Source organism: Maniola jurtina, chromosome 7 (genome assembly GCF_905333055.1).
Source record: "Maniola jurtina chromosome 7, ilManJurt1.1, whole genome shotgun sequence".
NCBI lineage: Eukaryota > Metazoa > Arthropoda > Insecta > Lepidoptera > Nymphalidae > Maniola > Maniola jurtina.
Genome location: NC_060035.1, coordinates 13,512,897 through 13,532,871, shown reverse-complemented (window position 1 = coordinate 13,532,871; position 19,975 = coordinate 13,512,897). Strand labels below are relative to the sequence as shown.

At 34.1% G+C, this 19,975-nt stretch overlaps 2 protein-coding genes across 6 annotated transcripts in view; both read right to left on the bottom strand.

The window, feature by feature from the left end:
* LOC123867079 (dual specificity testis-specific protein kinase 1) overlaps positions 1 to 2,890 on the bottom strand; it is a 141,649-nt gene extending 138,759 nt beyond the window's left edge. For all 3 annotated transcript variants that reach the window (XM_045908933.1, XM_045908935.1, XM_045908934.1), the window contains exon 1: positions 2,151 to 2,890. In XM_045908933.1, coding sequence (XP_045764889.1) covers positions 2,151 to 2,516 — 366 coding nt within the window. In that variant the 5' untranslated portion in view covers positions 2,517 to 2,890. The remainder of the gene's footprint in view (positions 1 to 2,150) is intronic.
* A 2,666-nt stretch (positions 2,891 to 5,556) lies between these two features.
* The window catches only part of LOC123867082, a 125,145-nt gene continuing 110,726 nt past the window's right edge, over positions 5,557 to 19,975 (bottom strand). For all 3 annotated transcript variants that reach the window (XM_045908937.1, XM_045908939.1, XM_045908938.1), the window contains exons 8-13: positions 19,107 to 19,241; positions 18,376 to 18,595; positions 12,687 to 12,832; positions 11,760 to 12,089; positions 11,253 to 11,459; positions 5,557 to 10,695 (exon numbers count right to left, since the gene is read on the bottom strand). In XM_045908937.1, coding sequence (XP_045764893.1) covers positions 10,595 to 10,695; positions 11,253 to 11,459; positions 11,760 to 12,089; positions 12,687 to 12,832; positions 18,376 to 18,595; positions 19,107 to 19,241 — 1,139 coding nt within the window. In that variant the 3' untranslated portion in view covers positions 5,557 to 10,594. The remainder of the gene's footprint in view (positions 10,696 to 11,252; positions 11,460 to 11,759; positions 12,090 to 12,686; positions 12,833 to 18,375; positions 18,596 to 19,106; positions 19,242 to 19,975) is intronic.

The following is a 19,975-nucleotide window of genomic DNA, read 5'->3' as shown; positions in this document are numbered from 1 at the left end:
TCCTATTGTATTGGCAATAATGACTGTGCTGAAATTATTGTTATTCTAATAATCTTGTCTTACATATTATGTTACTTAAGTATACTTAATAAGAATATTATATTACTTACTTACCTGAGTACAAATAAAAAATCTTATTGGATTTAAATAGAACTGGATATTACTCTGGATCTTATCCAGATAAGTTTAAGACAACTAAATTGTTAATTAAAATGTACTTAAGTCAGACCCCCCACTTGAATTAGTACTTACTACTTAAGTCTTAATATATATATTTTGTGCTCAAACTTAAGTGTTTATTGAAATCAGGTACCATTGTACACTTTTTAATTGTAAATTGTTGAATTTGTATAATAATTTGATGCTGATAATTAATTACATGAACTTAAAACTAAAGTTACAAAGGTTCCGAACACGCTCTGTTCTGAAAAGAAGCCCACAACAAACTCAGACAGGTTTTTTTTAATATCACAATTTTATAATATCACTTAAACTTATCAGAACTATCAAAGCTGTTAAAGTAACTCATTTCCAATCTTTCTTATCATTTTAATAATCTTATTAGGATTTTTCAATGTCTACTTTTTCTGAAAACTTTGAACTCATTCAGAAACATCTCCAATATGTTTTACTTCCTTCCTACATTATAACTAAAAACACTAGAAGTCTATCATGTAGTTAATTGTCCTAAATAACCATCAACTTTTATGGCATCCAGTCAATTTTTAATTACATGCAAATTAGCAACATTCTAGTACAGATATTTAGTGAAGGCAAAATGCCAGTGAAATTGTTAGCAAAAGAGCAACTGCCAAAAAATTTCTTTGCCAAATAACTAATATGATAACAGCAAGTTTATTGCCATGTGTTTATCAACAAATAAAGAGGCCACATTTATTTTGTAATCTATTCTTGTGAAATTCTCTTAGCTAACACTTTTTATCTATTTGGATACACTTAAATAAAATCAATTGCTGCATATATGAAAGATTATTATTATCACTTGAGAAGGGCTCAACCAATTTGGCTAGTTTTTTTGTTGTGTTCGTAACTGTCAGTACCTACTAGGTTTGAATGAAAGACAATTTTTGGAAAATCCTCAATAAAAATGTGATGTTCAGTTTGACTACTTACTTAATATTTTTTTAAATAAATGAAATAAAATAATTTTCCATTCAATTAGACTTTTACAAGTACTTTTGAATTGTCAAATGCATCTACCACTGGTTCAGAATGCCTCTGATTTTCTTCATTAGTAAATTGTATCCATATGAAGCTTTTGGGCTTCACCCAAAAGAAACAACAACCTTAGGAATAAAAATCATGTTAGTATTCAATATCGAAATGTAAGCATTATATTTTTGTTTATCAGAACTAGCTACTTCTTTTTTATTAAAACTTAATGAACTTTTTAACTCCTTAGTGAGACATTGAGACTTAAGTATTTGCAATTAAAATAATCACAAGATTACATTCTGACAGAACATAATGTTATCAATAGGCCTAACACGGTTACCACAGTTTGCCAAAGACAAATGACATTCGCAATCACCTCTGATTGGCTGACACTCTCTTGATATCAATAAAAATGCATCATTGCAGCAAGTATGTCACAAATTCAGCTAATTTTAACATTTGGGATGTTTACAACTTATCAAATCGGCAACTTTATCAAACAACATTAATGTAAACATGAACAGAACCAGTTCAGTTCACCTGGTGTGTGAAATAATATATGTACCAACATATAACTGAAACTGCTGAGTCTATAAACTTGATTTTCCATGTAATTCCTTTGTATAATGTAGACCCCACTAAATAAGATTTACAAAAAATCCTGCCCTCTATGCGTGCGAGTTGTCATTATGACATTGCTACAATCACAAATTGATCAGTTTCTGAATTTATCATGTTTGCTGCACCTGTATAGTTAGGCCCGCTGCATAGTTCTTATCAGAAATTGTCTGGCTCACTCACTTTGCAAAGCATCAGAATAAGATATCCAATCTGATGAAATTCTGGCAGTCTGCATGTACATAATATGAGCATTCAGTACATAATATTAGAATTTTATGACAGAAATTTCAGATAATCTGTGACTATTCTTAGTCGTTGGGACTCACTGCAGTCAAATTATGGTGATGACTTACTTTGAAAACTTCGGAGAAGAACCCAGTCCCAATCTTCTCCAGGATGAAGTCGTCGAAGGGGTACAGCGCGGCCACTGCGGTCCTCAGAGCCGTGCACGAGGAGCCCGTCACCCTGCGGTCACCGACCTTCTCACCATCACTAACACTTGACTCCGCACAATTACTATCATCACAACACCCGCGTTTAGTCCGCCCGCCATTCTCTTGGAACCTTCTGCCAGCCCGTGAGTTTGGGCCCCGCACAAACCGACCAGCCTTCGCTGTTTCGTCCAAGTTCGTGAAACTCTCGGCTATCTTTAACACTTTCGTAGGCTTCCGCTCGAAGTTCCTCTTCAACTCCGTACTTATACTACTACCGTCTTGCATTCTAACTGTTGATCACGAACTAATGTTTATCATTCCTGTTAGCCCGCTTCGAACATAGTGAGCTTCGGTCTTACGCACGAATCCTCGAACCATTATAGAATTCATGTGGCGGCACTTGAAACTATGCGAAACATTGTAATTCTCACAAAAAAGAATTCGATTTTACGCTACTGTCACTTTCACATAATATCTCCGAAGCATCCCAGTTCCTATGGGTTTCAACTTTCAGTTCGTCGAAAACTTTAAACTTGAGTTTATTTGACTTTATGTTATTGTGTTTTGTATTCTTAAAACCGAACAGGCCATTGACTGGCGACGCGAGTACAAGCAAAGCAACGAAAGCAGAAAGTAAGCAATAGCAAGCAAGCATTGCCCCTGCCACTTCAACTGCAATGACATTTATTTTCTGAAAGGTGGCATACCTGTAGAGGTTTTATTTTATCAATGTTGGTGTTACTGAAAATAACTTCGTTTAGTAATGTAAGAAAAAATTGTCTATGGTGCATGTTAGGCTTCGGCCAATGTTGGTTGACATTGGCCCACTCCTCAAAAAATTAAAAAGAGCTAGAATCCATAGCCACGAAGTCCGATTAAAAAAACAACGCAATCACAGCGCAATACAGCGTTATGGAGCAAGCGTCGAATCTGCCCGCGAAATTCAAATTTTACTTGGTTTTTCATGGTTTTTCGCAATTTGTAAACACATTGACTGACATTGTAGGCTTATGGCACTTTAATTGCGGCAATGACAGTATCATCCTCACAGGTTTATATAGAAATCTTTACTTGAAAGGGTCCAGTTTAAGAAGTTAATTCTAGTATCGACTAACTAGTTTGTGAGTTATAGTCGATACTAGAACTATCTTCTTAAACTGGACCCTTTCAAGTAAAGATTTTTATATAAACCTGTGAGAATGATACTGCCATTGCCGCAAATAAAGTGCTATAAGCCTACTTTGTCGTATTAGCTTACAAATTGCGAAAAACCAGTAAAATTTGAATTTCGCGGGCAGGCCCGTCGCTTCCCCCTTATTGTGTTATCTATGGGGAGGGATTTCGTCTGTGTTAGCGTTTGCTGGCGCGCGTGTTGTGCCTTTTTGGAGAGTTATAAGTGGCCGGTTTTTGTGTTTTACTGGTGTTTTTTGGTGCTGGAATCATGCTGGAACTGACTGGGAGGCGCTGTAGAGGGGCGCCGCGCGTATGTCGGCGAGCGCCGGTACAGACGAAGTCCATACTTATATAGTTTCCCTAACTTGTAAATAACTACAAACTTGACATTGGCTAATCTTTGTAAAGCCAGACAAGAGAAAAAAAAAATATGGTGATAAACATTTGCGGTGGCGCGCGAATTTCGAATCTAGTTTTGGTTTTAACTTTTAACTTTGTTATTATTGTTGGTATTGTCACTATTGTCAGAGCGTCGAGTGGTATTGTTCTTCCAGAACTCAAACCTCCCATGTTTCATACTTTTAAGATATGGAAGGATTTACAATGGCTATTTTCATGAACGGTAGGGATTACAGTGCTCTATGAAAATATGTTTTGAACACGAATCCCTACCGTTAGGTATTTACCTCTTACTTCTGTACAAGAACTTATAAAATGGGAGCAATTATTCAAGACGAAGCAACAGCCATAATAATAGGTAGGGTGATGATGATAATGATGAGATCAAATTTTTCAACTATGTTTTTTTTTAGTTTTTTCAAAATATATTTTACTTTACTTACAGAAATCTTTGCACTTTTAAAAAAAAACTAAGGTAAGACTTGATAACACTGCTTGGATTCGGGGTGATAGTTTTCCTGTTGGTTTACATCTGCATTAAGTTACTTAGTTTGTTTTATTTAATTCGTCTTAAAATTAAGTTACTTTAAAATTATTAGGTACTTACATAAACTCAGATTGTTGTCAGAGCTGAAAAGTAGAGTACTTAATTAACGGTAGATACGAGTAGGTACCTACCTCGTTAATTGTTGCCTTTTAGATATATTCTTTGAAATACATTTTACTTGAATGCTGGGTTGTCTGATAGCCATACATGGGTCCCTGGACACCCAGGAGGGCTCTTTTAGAATGGGCTGAAATCTGTTTTTTTTTTTAAATAAGTAGATAACTGGTTTTTGGATGAATAAGAAATATTTTTCTTTTAATTTATAAAAACCATTTTCATTCAGTCATAAGCCTATCTCAAGATGAAAAATAATTTAATTACCTAATTCAATAATTTATAATATTCATTTATTTTCGTAATTTACCTGAACTCAGGTAACTTTGAAATATAGGTATAAAAAGTAATTTAACCGCCAATAATCATAATTAATAAGGGTCAAAATTGCAAAAGAAGCAACTCCGATTTTACTGACAAAGTTTTAGTAGGTACCTAAATAGTTTCTAACTTCCCTTTAAGTGATACTTACTTACCTGTTATTTATTTTTATATGCAGTATTTTTTGTGAATAGAGGTCCTTATGTCCAAAACTCATTCGTAGAAATATATAGTCTTATCTACTACCTACCTACTACTTACCTACCTAACAAAAGTTTTTTTATTAACCCCCGACCCAAAAATAGGGGTGTTATAAGTTTGACGTGTGTATCTGTCTGTTGCATCGTAGCTCCTAAACTAATGAACCAATTTTAATTTAGTTTTTTTTGTTTGAAAGATGGCTTGATCGAGAGTGTTCTTAGCTGTAATCCAAGAAAATCTGTTCAGTCATTTAAAAGTTATCAGCTCTTCTAGTTACTGTAACCTTCATTTATCGGGGTGTTATAAATTTTTAATTTACACTTGTGAATGAATTCGTACTTTGTAAAGTGGCCTCCAAGCGATCTAGGTGCCTTTTCAGTACGCTGTCACGTAGCAAACTTTTAGGGGTATGGGTTCACTGACATAAAAAACTATCTTATATTATGGGTTCAATAAAACCGCCATCTAGGTTCCAGGTTAGACAGACCTTTCACAGCCAAGAGTCATCGGATAAAAATAATTTGTGGGTTAGGTAAAAACAAAGAATAAAGAAATAAAACAAACACTAGGTACAGTTTTGCAGTTTATTATAATCCATGCTGACGACTATATATACTTAATTAAATGTATCTATATCACACGATGTAAACCACGATGACAGTGTTTAGCAGAGAATCATCCTCAAGATATAAATCGTCCTCAAAATCTAAACCACCCTGAGCAACTTACTGGCGAATCTGTTTATTGATATATCATACGTACTTAGTTAATACTTGTTAATTTTCTGTAATAGCTAAGATTATGTAAAAAATCACATCATAAGCTAGCAGCTTTTTTTTAAAAATTAGCACTTGTAGTAAATAGGTATCTACTACCTAGGTATATTGTTGTTCGTTTGTCCGATTCGACCAATACATTGATTTCAAAAAATCATCAATAATACGATAATTATAACTCGTAAAGAGGAGTTCTATGAAACACATCTTAACGAGTTCATAATATTGTAATTATAATTGTATTTCTTTACCGTGAAGACTTCTATATTGAACTAAGTTTACACTTCCCATGATCAACCCACCGTCGGCTAGCTACAGAGTCGGCAATGTGTTGATCCTGTTAAAGAAAGCCATCGTCTACTACGCTGGCCAAGTGCGGATTGGCAGACACTTCACAGTTGTTACAAATTGTAGATGAATACTTGCAATTAATGAGTTATTGAGCAGTAAATCCACGAATTATTCATTTTACAGTTAAAGGTAGGTACCAGACGGCCTATCCACCTTTATTTTTAATGTTTATACGAATGTATAATTTATTTCCATATCCACTGGCGTTTCCGTTATTTAGGTATTAGCTCAGAGCGATAAGTATTTTTAGTGATCTGATAATCATATCTTTAAAGATGATTTTCGTCTTATTTCCTGAGAAATATCTCTGTCACAATAAAAAATAACAACACTAGCTCAATTATTCACAACTACCTATTAACTATTAAAAATTTAACGCTCAATAGCTATAAATACAAATATATTATTGCTGTCGCGATTTTATATCTAATCCTTAACTATCTAGTTAACTATAATTACATTAATCTCATAGTGAGTATTCGTTCTTCCTTATCTAAATGTATATTCTATAACTATCTTAGTATTGCTTGATGAAGGAAACATTGCTTCCCTTAGAAAGTTGTAACAAATACGTATTTAACTATAAAAGCCACCATCAGATGGTGCGTTTGTAACAATCGTGAGAATGAGATTTCAAGCTTCCTTTTCATTCTACATTCGAGGTTTGATCTCTTAAAAATACTTCGCAATTAGCGTTGATCTCTAAGATGCCTTCCAGAGAATAAAAAGGAAGCTTTAAATATGGTACCGTATTACAATAATTTGCAGAATAAATTCATTCCTTAGGATTTTTAACATCGCTTACGTAGAATTTTAAGTCACCCCTAAAATATTTGCTATAAGTAGATAGTATAAATAATAGAACGAAATATTTTGGTAAGTATATTTCTTTTATTGCGTGAGCTAGAAGCAACAAGAAAATTAACGATTTCATCCACGAGGATACTGTGGATACACCTAGGTTTTTTAAAAGTCTCTTTGATTTTCTGAGATAAAAGCAACCAATTTATTATAAAATTTTAGGGTAAAAGCTACCTCCAATCCATATAGCCAAATTAGTTGAGTCATTGTGGCATAAAGGAGTAAAAAACATCCAAACTTTATTTGACTGATCTGCAAATCTGATTGTAATACGGCTCAAAGGTATAGCTAACTTTTAAAATATTTTAATTAGTTATGGATAAAAAGTGGTAGAAATATTTTTTCTTAAAGTTATTAAATTATAATTTCAATATGGTTAGGTGGTAAGGAACGTTGTACATATTTAAAATATTTAACCTAAGCAAACAAATACAAAGTAGTTTCATGATGGTAGGATGGAGGTGGTATAAATAGTTTTTTTTTTTTATAAAAATTGGGGCAAAATCAAAAGGACACAAAGAAGCATAAGCTTTGTTTTAACACCAAGATGCATTCATGAATTGAACACTTTAAACCAGATAGTATAATATTGATTTTGAAAATGTATCCGTAGCATCAAACTATAGGATACGTAATAGTATCTTCCAAGTAAAGAAGGATTTCTCCGCAAAAAAGTGCGCAATAAAGTGCAGCACACACAGCACTGCGTCCTAAAATTTAATATACGCATCTCTCTCTCACAAGAGACAAGAGTTACGTGAGCATCCTCGAAGGGCTGCACCGCTGCAGGTATATTTTTTGGATCACGTGACTAAGTGAGCCCACACTGATAAAACTTTGATGCAACTAATACGACATTTTATTTCTTCTGACTTTTCTCGTAAACTACCCTCATTTTATAAAAACACAATTCTATCTAGTGTTAAGTGGTTAAGTATAAGGTTTTAAGTGATGAGTCATAGCACTAAAAGAATCGTACTATCATAAAATGAGAACAGTTTGCGAAAAAAAAACAATCTTGTCACTTGACCATTCAGAATTTCCAGACATTGTATTTCATTTGCTCGTCACAAAGGCTCGTCATTATTTACGGTATGAAAACACAAAGCTTATTATTCCTTGGGCTAACTACCAAATATTTAAAATATCTAAATATGAACTAACACCGTTCATGAAAAATATAGCGCTAAATTATTCTAGCTACACAATAACTCGTTACAATAACTTTGTACATCTTTACTAAGCTTCGTGTTCGATTTAACATGAATATTTTCACATAAAACATAATAATATTTCTTGTTTATTTAAATACATGTATGATTATAATTAAAAGCAGAAAACGAATAGTTTCTTTCACAATATTCCGTTCATTTTACGAGTGAAAAAAATATATCGGCTAAGTTAGGGTAGGCTAATCTACGTTCTCGCATCAAATTTTGGGCTACAATCACACCCCTGACACTCCATAGAAGCTGATTTAATTATTTATTGCTACTACCGGAACATGGAACACCAACCTCTCCGCAAACGGTAGGGCTGAGGTCTGAGCAAAGCAAAAAAAAAAAAAAAAACTATACGTAAGCAACATCGGTGTCTCTCACTCACGTAACAAATAAGATGAGAGGATTACGCCAGCGCGGCAGTACCAGCACCATTACGTTGTGGATGACGATAAATTGGCAGAAGGGAGTTTGTATCGCTTTCTTGGGTGGTAATAGTTAATTTTTTAAGCTGTGAAAGTTGATTTGAACATCCATACATAACTTGAGAAATAACTTATTAAAAACTTGTATTGTGAGAGAAGCTAAAGTTGTCTTAAATATCTGAGAAATATACAGTCTTCGATGCTGTGATTAAAGCTAGTTTATGTTTTGTTTGTTTGTTATAATTTTATACCATAAATACAATAAAGTGGAAGATATTTTTTGAAACTACTACTTATGATACAAAAGAGAGAATTTATAAGTATCTAAGAATTCAAAAAATTGAAAAATAAATAGTTAGTGTACATTTGTTTTACAGATTTATATTTTAATTATCAAAATTGTTATAATAATAATTATTTATGTGCGTAAATAAATGCATTTCACTAACAATTTCACGGTGTCCAAAATTCTTTCATTCATTTCAGGGTAAAGGTATAGGTATTTAAAAGGTAAACTTGATTTAACTTACTTTTACCCTGAAGGGTTAGTATCTTTAATTAAAAAATGTGTATTTTAGAGCATTTCAATAATATTATTATTTTCTAAGAACATTTTTATTGCTTTATATGACTCAATTTTTGAGTAAATAAACTAAAAGTGATATCGCAAAAAAGGCGTGCAGTATATTTTAAGCTAAGCGCTGAACTATTAAAATGTTATTTTTGACTGATTCTGAATATGATTAACTGATAGTTCTGTACTATATGTTTTTTTATATTCACTAATTAGATTATTATTGTATTTATAACTTCTGTATATTTTATGTAACATAAGCAATGAGGAAAGTGCAAGTGACTAAAATAACAAAATATCATTCAGTACCTACATCTTAACCAAAGATAGACTATAATATAATGTTATATTACACGATATTATTGAAATATCGGGATATTTATTTGCGATTATTCTCGTAAGGTAGCATAATGTAGTTACGTAAGACATGGAATTCAAAAATCTTTATTATTAATTAATCATTGCTAATTTTGAACTATTATATCTTGCAATTCTTACAATATCTAACCAAAAAAATATATACCTATCTCTGATACATAATATCATCATATTATTAAAGTTCCTTTTACCGATGTTATCATATTTTATTACACGCTCTAAAAACCAAAGAATTTAAGATGACTCCTTCACCAGTAGTTATTAATAAACATTTATTTCACAACCATTTGCACCATCTCTATCATCATTCGAAATTATATGACATCTTTATATTTATTTGAAATTCGAAATATTAATTAATGAACCAGGTAAAAATCGTTAAAAGCCATTTATTTCTGAATATCTGTGTCAATATTTAAGTGTGTCATGGCACAGGTAGAAACCTTTATTGCACAAATAGTAAGAAAAAAATTATCGTTATAATTATGTAAGTGATATAAGGCTTTTCTTATATTTTTATTATGGAAGAGGTTGTATCTAATTTTATTCACATACTTTAAGGTGAAAACATAAAACGTTAATTGTTTTTTTTAACAAAATAAAACTATGTAGATATTCAATTTTATAAGGTGCATAAATATTACTATGTCGGTGAAAATAAGTATAACTGTTTTAATACAATTATGAAAGTAAATATACTTAAGTATAAGGTAATTCGCGGCTAATACGCTGTGATAAAAATAAAATTATACTTAAAAGCTTAAGCTAGGTGTTTTCCAAATAAATAAATAAAAAATTATGTAAAATTAGATGAAAACTTTTACAACAACATTCCGTTTAAGTTTTATTATAAATTACCTGAACACACAACAAATTATCTAAAACTTATAAAAATGTGATGAGCAATTTCAAAATACATTAAAAATAATGTAACAATGTGTGAAAAGAACATTTTTTACTTAAGCTTTAATATAATTACAACGGTAGGGGTTCAAAAATTCCTATATTACGCATCTATGTAAATCACCTCGGTATGATAAAATGTAGGATGACGGCTGATATACAGATAGTGTATGCCGATGGTATGGTAGGCGGTTGGCCGTTAGGTTTGTCTTGGCATTTACCTGAAACAATTAAATGAATGTCATTAATTAAATCCAAATTGATTAAAAATGCTGTAAGTAAAAAAAATACCCGGACTAAGTAGCTACAATATTCACAGGTAAGTTTCAATAATTCTTACGAATCAGTTAAATTGAGGTAAATCTAGATTTCCATCTTGATTAGGCACAATAATAAAGCTTCATGAAGATCAATCCCCTAGTTCCTTCATCTGCGTGGATTTAGGTTTACAAAAATTCCTTAGAAAGTTTTTGATATAATATCACTTGCTTTAACAATGACGAAAAACAACGTGAGTAAACCTTCATGCCTGTGAGTTCCCTATAATGTTCTCAAAGATGCGTGAAGTCTGTCATTCCACACTTGGCTTGCGTGTTAGATGATGGCCAAAAACCTTCTAATTCTGAGAGGAGACCCGTACTCAGTAGTGGGCCCATGTGGGTGGAAACCCATGTTCTACTAAGATTTATCATTTGAAGGCCTTGTCACTCCAGGCCGAATGAAAAGTACAAATTTGACACGTTGTTCTCGTACCAACAACCGTGCATATTAAACTGACCAGTAAATGCCGCGTCAAACAACATAGCTTCAGGCTCCGACACCGCGCGCTCACAGTTGGCCGCCGAGCGCGCCACAGTCAGGGCTCCGTCGCGCGGCTCCCTGGACACGAAGCAGTACCGCCGAGCCGCCGTGCTGTCCCGCGTCACTGGCGTGGTCACGACAAATGACGCGCCGTTCTCGTACCAACCACCGTGGCATATGTATACTGGAAATGTTTAAAGCGGTTTAATCCATACCTATCCATAGTCCATACTAATATTATAAATGCGAAAGTGTGTCTGTCTGCTAGCTTTCCAGTTTAACCGATATTAAAATCGTACAGAACTTACCTGTAACTATTATTTGGTTCAGGTAAGTTATGTTATTTTTACATAGTATCTAAATAGCGTCCTTCTTCTTATTTTGTATAAGGGCTTTTAGTAGTGCCAATTAGCGTCCTAATTTCAAATGAAGTGTGGAAGGTTTTCTGACTTATAATAATAAATAATTATTAAATGAAACTTACCTGTAACTATTTCCTTATTATCACAAGTGGAGTAAAACTCCATGTTCTTATTAGAATTGCACCCGACCGCCAGCCTACTATACACGCCGCCAGCACAACTCGGTTCTTCCGATTGTCTTCTACTCCTCAATATCGGAGTACTTGACATATTCCTTACGCTAAAATTGAACAGTCTAGTGTGGTTAACCCTATGATTATGTTCGAACATTGCTTTGTCTCGCTTACTCCTATTTCTCTCTCGTTCACTCATACGAAAACTTCGTTTGTGACGGTGATTTGAGATTATGTATTTCCCAGAATACGGGCATTCTTTTGATTCTGGATTACTAGCTGTAATAGAAAAAAATACCTTTTTATAATGATGTACAATAAAGAATATAAAACAAAACAAAATAAAAATCATTGCTACTATCAGACTTCAATCTATAGTAAGAGAGTGTCGGCCAATCAGAGATGCGATCGTCACATTGTAACTGTTAAGTTACGGTGGTAGGCCTCCAAGTTGCTCTACAATAACGAGTCCAAATTATGTATTAAAATAATGTTAAGGCTGTCTTTAAAAGTCGTAAAAAGTCATAGGTTCTACAACTATTAATTTTAATCAGGCTTATTTTTAACCCCCGACCCAAAAAGAGGGGTGTTATAAGTTTGACGTGTGTATCTATGTATCTGTGTATCTGTCTGTGGCATCGTAGCGCCTAAACGAATGAACCGATTTTAATTTAGTTTTTTTTTGTTTGAAAGGTGGCTTAATCGAGAGTGTTCTTAGCTATAATCCAAGAAAATCGGTTCAGCCGTTTGAAAGTTATCAGCTATTTTCTAGTTACTGTAACCTTCACTTGTCGGGGGTGTTATAAATCTTTAATTTACACTTGTGTCTACTGCAGTCGTAAGATATTCTTAAGAGATAAATAAAAATTAGCTTACCAACTAAAGTAACGTAAGGTGCTGTGACAGCATTAAAATGATGTGTAGAACAGGCATCGTCCGGCCTAGAAGTGGGAGTGCCTCGCTGCAACTCAGCTATGTAGGTGTCACGTCGGTATAGTACCACGCAGACGTATCGGGTTGCACTGGAAACAGAATAATAAGATGAGAAGCAAGTAAGGAATATTATATTGTACCAAAAAATAAGTAAATGTAAGGTTGCGATTGTATATTATTGCCACAAAAGAATCACAGGTAAATTCGTTTAATTCCTACACATGTTTATATAATATTCTTTCTTGTAGCCCCTGTTTTTTAATTACCTATTTATTACTATTGTTTTGAAGCGAAATGTGGCATTACATTGTCAAGTCTATAAATGTTTTAACGTAACTTACCTACTCTTACCCGTACATAGACTGTTTAGTTCAGTTTTACAGTGGTGGTCCTAGTGAACTACCAGAGCAACAGAGTTGCTGGCTTTGACATAAACGAAAATAACTTTGATTTCGGTCCCGGCTTTGTTGGTCCTCTTCCCCCCGGACCTTCAGAAGTAGTGGACGTGTCTCGTTTATTTTATTTTGCTCCAAATAAAGTGAAATTCTAAATAAAATTCAAAAATACAGTGAAATTGTACCAGGAGTGCATAAAACAAGGAGGAATCGTTAACGCATAATACTGGAGAATGGCGGACCACAAGTAAGTCGCCATTATTAGTGCTGCACTATACCAGCTCGTGCGCAAGTTGGCTGGCCCCGCCTTAAGTGTCATTTTTCGCCACACCCACTACAGATAGTGACTGACTCTGCCGGTGTATGTATACTACCCTAGTACATTTAAAATGACTACCACATTGGATCGATCGTTTTCGGACTCAGATATTCACGTAACGGGTACCCAATCGGTAATTACACCACCCAACTTCACATCTATGCGGAACAAAAGGAAAAGAGACGAAGATATTGCACAGGAGTTTAACAATTTTAAGGAGGAAGTGAGAAAAATGATCTCAACTCTAATGTCAAGTCAAGAGAATGAATTTAAGAAAAATGCAACTACCCTCAAAGAAATTCAACGAACAAATATCAACATCGAAAATTCGTTGGCATTTCTTTCTGCGCAGAACGAAGAGTTTAAGAAAAAAATAGAAAGCTTAGAAGGACAAATAAAAGAGGACAAAAAGTATATTACGATTTTGGAGAGTAAAATTGAAGAAGTGCAGAGAGATAGCCGTAAAACGAATTTAGAGCTGAAAAACGTACCTAAGAAAAATAATGAAAGTAAAGGGGACTTAATAGACATGGTAATGTGCCTATCCAACAACATTGACTGTAAAATCAATAAATCCGATATTAGAGACATATATAGAATTCGTTCAAAAAAAGAGGGTGTCCAAAATACACCAATTATTGTGGAAACGTCCTCTACCATATTAAAAACCGAGATTCTCAAAATGAGTAAGTCTTTCAATATCAAACACAAATCAAAACTATGTGCCAAGCATTTGGGGTTCCGTACTTCGGAAGACACCCCCATCTTCATTTCCGAGCAGCTTACGTCTAAAGCGGCCCGGCTATACTTTTTGGCGCGCGACCTTGTTAAGACGAAGGCTTATAAATTCTGTTGGACGGCCTACGGCAAAGTATATCTAAGAAAGGATGAGGGATCGCCTATAATACTAATTACGAATGAACCTCAAATCCACAGACTTCAGCAAGAAAAATGACTATATTCAGTCTTTAATAATTTTAGGTTGTCATTGTATATTGATTACGGCTTTTTATATAACTGTACTCGTTTTTTACAGCTTAGTTTACCTTCAGGTGGTGCATTTTACTTTTTCTTTAAACACACCATTGATATAGAATTAGTAGATATCATATTATCATTGATACACATCCAAACACATACACACGCTTGTGACGCAATATACACACTACACACACATTCAACCTCATTGCTTAATGTGATCACTCGTAAAATATACAAATTAGGGATTATAATAATTATTATTCGCTGCACTATGTCAATAACTAAATTTTATTGGGTAATTATCGTTATATCCTCAAGAATCAACTTAATCTACCGCCTTGTATTAAAAATCAGATTCCGCTATGAATTTTAATCCTCTTGTAACTTTGAACGAAATAGACCAGTCTATAGCTTCATTCTCACAACAATGTGATATTGGGGACCTCAACAAAATAAAAACTATTAACAAAAACGACTTAAAATTAGTTTCACAGAATATACGCAGTATTTACTCGAACCTAGATGATCTTCAAATTTCACTAGCTGAATTAAAGTTTCACATAGATATTTTAGTTCTGACGGAATGTCGACTAACGCCGCTAAAAACGGTTCCGTCCCTAACCGATTATAACTCATTCACTACTTCCTACCACCTTAATCAAAACGATGGTGTTGTTATCTTTGCTAGAAATACTCTTTTGGCTAGTACTAAGGAGGTAAAATTAGAGCATGCGTCGTGTTTGCAATTAGAAATTAACGATTATATTATTCTAGGAATTTACCGGTCACCATCAAATACTAATGCTATTAAGTTCATTAATTCACTTAGTGCTCACCTTGATACTATCAAATCACATAAAAATATTATAATTACGGGAGACATAAATATTAATCTCATACCTAAGCACAATGAGTCGAACAATGAATGTAGTAATAGGTTTAATTACCTAAACATGCTCTCTGTTTATGGTCTACTCCCAGGTCATTCACATCCAACTCGAGGTGGTAACTGCCTTGATCATTTTATATTAAAACTGGAAAAAGGGAATGTCTCTCCTTTCATAGCAGTTCTCAACACGTCGATTACTGATCACTGCATGATATTCCTATGCATATCTAAATTATATAGTAAACATAAATGTTCAAAGACAAAGCTCCTCGTAGACTATGACAAAGCTATAAAAATCCTTATGGAACAAAATTTAGAGACATTGCTTTACTCTGAAGATCCTAAATTAGTGGTTGAGGAACTCATAGGTAAATTAACTGAGTCACTGAAAGAGAGCTCGACCGTGATGTACCTCCCTAAAAATAAACGTACTATCAAACCTTGGATGACATCCGGTATCTTACGCTGTATAAGAAATAGGAATAATATGCAGAAAAAGTTAAGGGCCGATCCTGATAATGAAATTTTAAAAATTACCTTTAAACGGTATCGTACCTACTGCAATAACCTGATTAAAAAGTTAAAACGAAATTATGATAGACAGCAATTAGCTCTTTCTGTGAAGAATAGCAAGGTACTTTGGAGCAAAATTAAATCTATAGCCAACTTAAACAAAACTAAAAACCAAAGTTTGACCCTATTAAATTTAAAACTCTCTCCAGACAACTCCGTTAATTATGTAAGCAACTACTTTGCCAGTGTGGGAAGGGTACTTGCTGAGGATATTATATTAAACGCCACCCAAACAGTAGACCCCTTAAAATTTGTTGATAGACAATTATCTTCAATTGTTCTTCTGGACACTGATCTACATGAAACTGTGAACATTATGATGAATCTTAAATCTAACAGTGCACCAGGATTGGACAATATTCCAACTAAGTTTCTTAAACTGGCCATACATATAATTGCACCAATAATTTGTCACTTAGCTAATCTCTGTTTCAAGTTAGGTGTATTTCCTTCAATTTTGAAACAGTCCATCGTTACACCAGTATTTAAAAGTGGAGATAGTAAGGATATTAATAATTACAGGCCAATTTCTGTTTTACCATCCATTGCGAAAGTCTTAGAAAAATTAATAAATTCAAGATTAATTAATTATTTGAATAAATTTAATATTCTCTCTAATTCCCAATATGGATTTAGACAAGGAAAATCCACAGAGGATGCAGTAATAGCGCTAACATCACTTATTTCAGAACACTTAGACAAAGGTAAAAAATGTTTAACCGTTTTCCTGGACATAAAAAAAGCATTTGATACTGTTTCTGTGCCTCTGCTTATACAGAAACTTGAAAAAATTGGCATTAGAGATAAAGCACTGTTATTACTCAAAGATTATCTGCATGATAGAACTCAGCGGGTCAAAATCGGGGATTATGTTAGCGATGACTCTAATTTGACATTTGGCGTCCCTCAAGGTAGTGTATTAGGACCAACTCTGTTTCTAATATACATAAATGACTTGTGTAATTTAAAACTTGACGGTGGCCATGTGTTCTCTTATGCAGATGACACTGCTATAGTGTTCTCAAGTACGTCATGGAACTCTGTTAGAAAGATGGTTGAATCAGGCCTTTCAAAAATCTCTCAATGGCTACAGTCTAACCTTTTAACGTTAAATACTGAAAAATCTAATTATATATGTTTTACAATCAATTCAAAAACTCAGCCTAGCAATGATTTCCAAGTTAAGATTCATAAATGTAATAATCTAAGTTCTTTAAACTGTAACTGTCCTGTCCTTAGTAAAGTAAGCACAATCAAATATCTTGGCATAATGTTAGATTGGCGACTCTCGTGGCATCCGCATGTCGAATTTGTAAATGGCAGAATCAGGAAACTTATCTGGATTTTTAAAACTCTGAGGCATGTGACGACGAAAAAATTGTTAACGCAGATTTATGTAACATTGGGTCAATCCATCTTGGGATACTGCATCCCAGTATGGGGTGCAGCTTCAAAAATAAAGTTTCTTGAAGTGGAACGAGGTCAAAGGTCCTTACTGAAAGTAATGTTTTTCAAACCATATAGATTTCCAACTTTAGACCTGTATAGACAAAGTGAATTGCTAACGGTTCGAAAATTGTATATATTATTCTCATTATTGAAAGTGCATAAAAATGTACCTTTTGACACTGACAAACTTAAAAAGACGAGAAGGAACAAGGTTTTATATTCAATTCCAAGTAAAACAAAATTTGCGTCACAGCAATTTAATAGGAAATCGAGTCATCTTTACAACATAGTTAATAATAAATTAAATATTTATCCATTATCATTTCATAATTGCAAAAAAGTTCTTGTTGAGTGGTTGCTTAAATTAAATTATCATGAAACCGAAGATCTGATGCAACAAGTGCATACTTAACAAAAAGTGCACGTACTTTCATGTCCAAAATTTAAATTCACATTTATTTATTTTTAAAGCACTGAGCTTTAAATCCCAAGCACTGTCACGTACCTACACACATCCATGCACACGGTCACACCCACACAAACACCCACCCACCCACCCACGCACACACACACGCACGCACGCACACACACACACACCCACACACACACGCACGCACGCACACACACACACACACACACACACATGCACACACACACACACACACACACACACATCTTGTATTTAGCAGTAGATTTACTATTTAATTTTATATAACTGTAACTCTAAAATTACCTATTATTGCTTATTTTTTACTCTCATTTGTTTAATAATTAATTTGCTTATTACTTTTAGAAACTACTTATTTATTTCCATTGTAACAGAATATGCTATGGAAGAGCGGGGCCGCCCGCCACAAGTACTAGTTTAATACTAGTCACTTACTGGGACGGTCCCAATTTCTATGTTATATGTAAACTTGTTTTATACCGAAATAAATATTTTTGTATTTTTTTGTATTTTTTTTGGTGAGCCTAGTGTGGCGTTTGATTGTAAAGTTACTAACTACATGGTTTAACGTAACTTACCAGTGATGCTGCCAGTGAGCTACCAGGGCGACAGAGTTGCCGCTAGGTGAGCTGGCTTTGACATAGACGCAGTGAACTTTGATTTCAGCCCCGGTTTGGTTGGTGATGCGAAGTGTGGCGTTGCGTTGGTAGAATGTGTAGTTACTACTGAAGTCGAGGGTATGCCATGTAAGGGAGAACGTCATCCAAGAAGGGAACTGACAGTTGAAGCGGACTGATACTGAAAATAAGAATAAATTTGGTTTAAAAAATCGACGTGACTTATAGACATCGATGTATAAGTCTCGGGTTGGTTTTTCAGTCTGGAAAATTATATTTGGCGAGAGGCGTCGATACAATTAGTAATCTTATCAACGTAATAGTAAAACCGATTGTCTATTTGAGGCCGAAGTCAAAGGTTTGGTCTACAGTGGTTTTTCTGGCCAAAAAGTGGCAAGCGGAAGGGTCGTTCGGACATTGACTGCCAAGCTATTTAACGTCCTGCATAAAAATCGAATAAGACTGGTCTTTGCTATAATTTCTATAATATACAATATAGAATAGGTGTGGGAAAAATTATACAATATATTACTATGAAATAGAGTCTCTTTGAAAAATTACCCCGGATGGTTTCGATTTGAAACTAGTCGAGCTTAATTCAACTAACAACCCTCGTGAGTAAAGCCGGTATTATCTATATTTATCCTGGATTGATATCACGGAAAGATATGAAATAAAATGTTAATGATAACCTCTCTTCAAAGCCATAGTCCTAGACCCCTCTGTGGCACTGAAGAGGCCATTGCAGGTCGCGTCGCCCGACTGCGCCACTCTGTACTCCACGCCCCCCGCTGGAGCTGGCCCTTCCTTCATACTGCTGCCTGATGCTGGAAGATAACAGATCTTTATAATATGAAGAATATTGTGTCATTGAACGGAAAAATAATTGTTATAACTACACAGGATTGTACTGTGTTTTTAACCCCCGACCCAAAAAGAGGGGTGTTATAAGTTTGACGTGTGTATCTGTGTATCTGTCTGTGGCATCGTAGCTCTTAAACAAATGAACCGATTTTAATTTAGTTTTTTTGTTTGAAAGGTGGCGGCTTGATCGAGAGTGTTCTTAGCTATAATCGAAGAAAATCGGTTCAGCCGTTTGAAAGTTATCAGCTCTTTTCTAGTTTTCTTATAGAGGTTTTTGTGTCGGGGGTTTTTAAATTTTGAGTTATACTCTAGGTAGCATATCGAAAAGAAATCTTTGTCCAGAATAAAATCAGATTCAATATCAGTAGGACCACATGAACAATTTAAAATCATTTTCATAATTTCAAAACAAGCGTATGTAGCGATACCAATGCTAGTTTATGTTCATTTGATTTGATTACTTAAAAAAAGGTGGTAATAATTTTACTCTTATTTTGTTGTGAACCAAAAAATTATCGATATCGATTACCCAATAAGTGATGTCACCTCACTAGATAATTGCCATCTCGATCTGTCGCCAACTAAGAATATTATTAAGAATTAAACGAACTTACCTGTAAGTGCAGTTCTATTATTATTATAGGAAGGCTTAAGATAATTTTTCTTAGAGGTATACAAAATTAAACTTAGACGAATA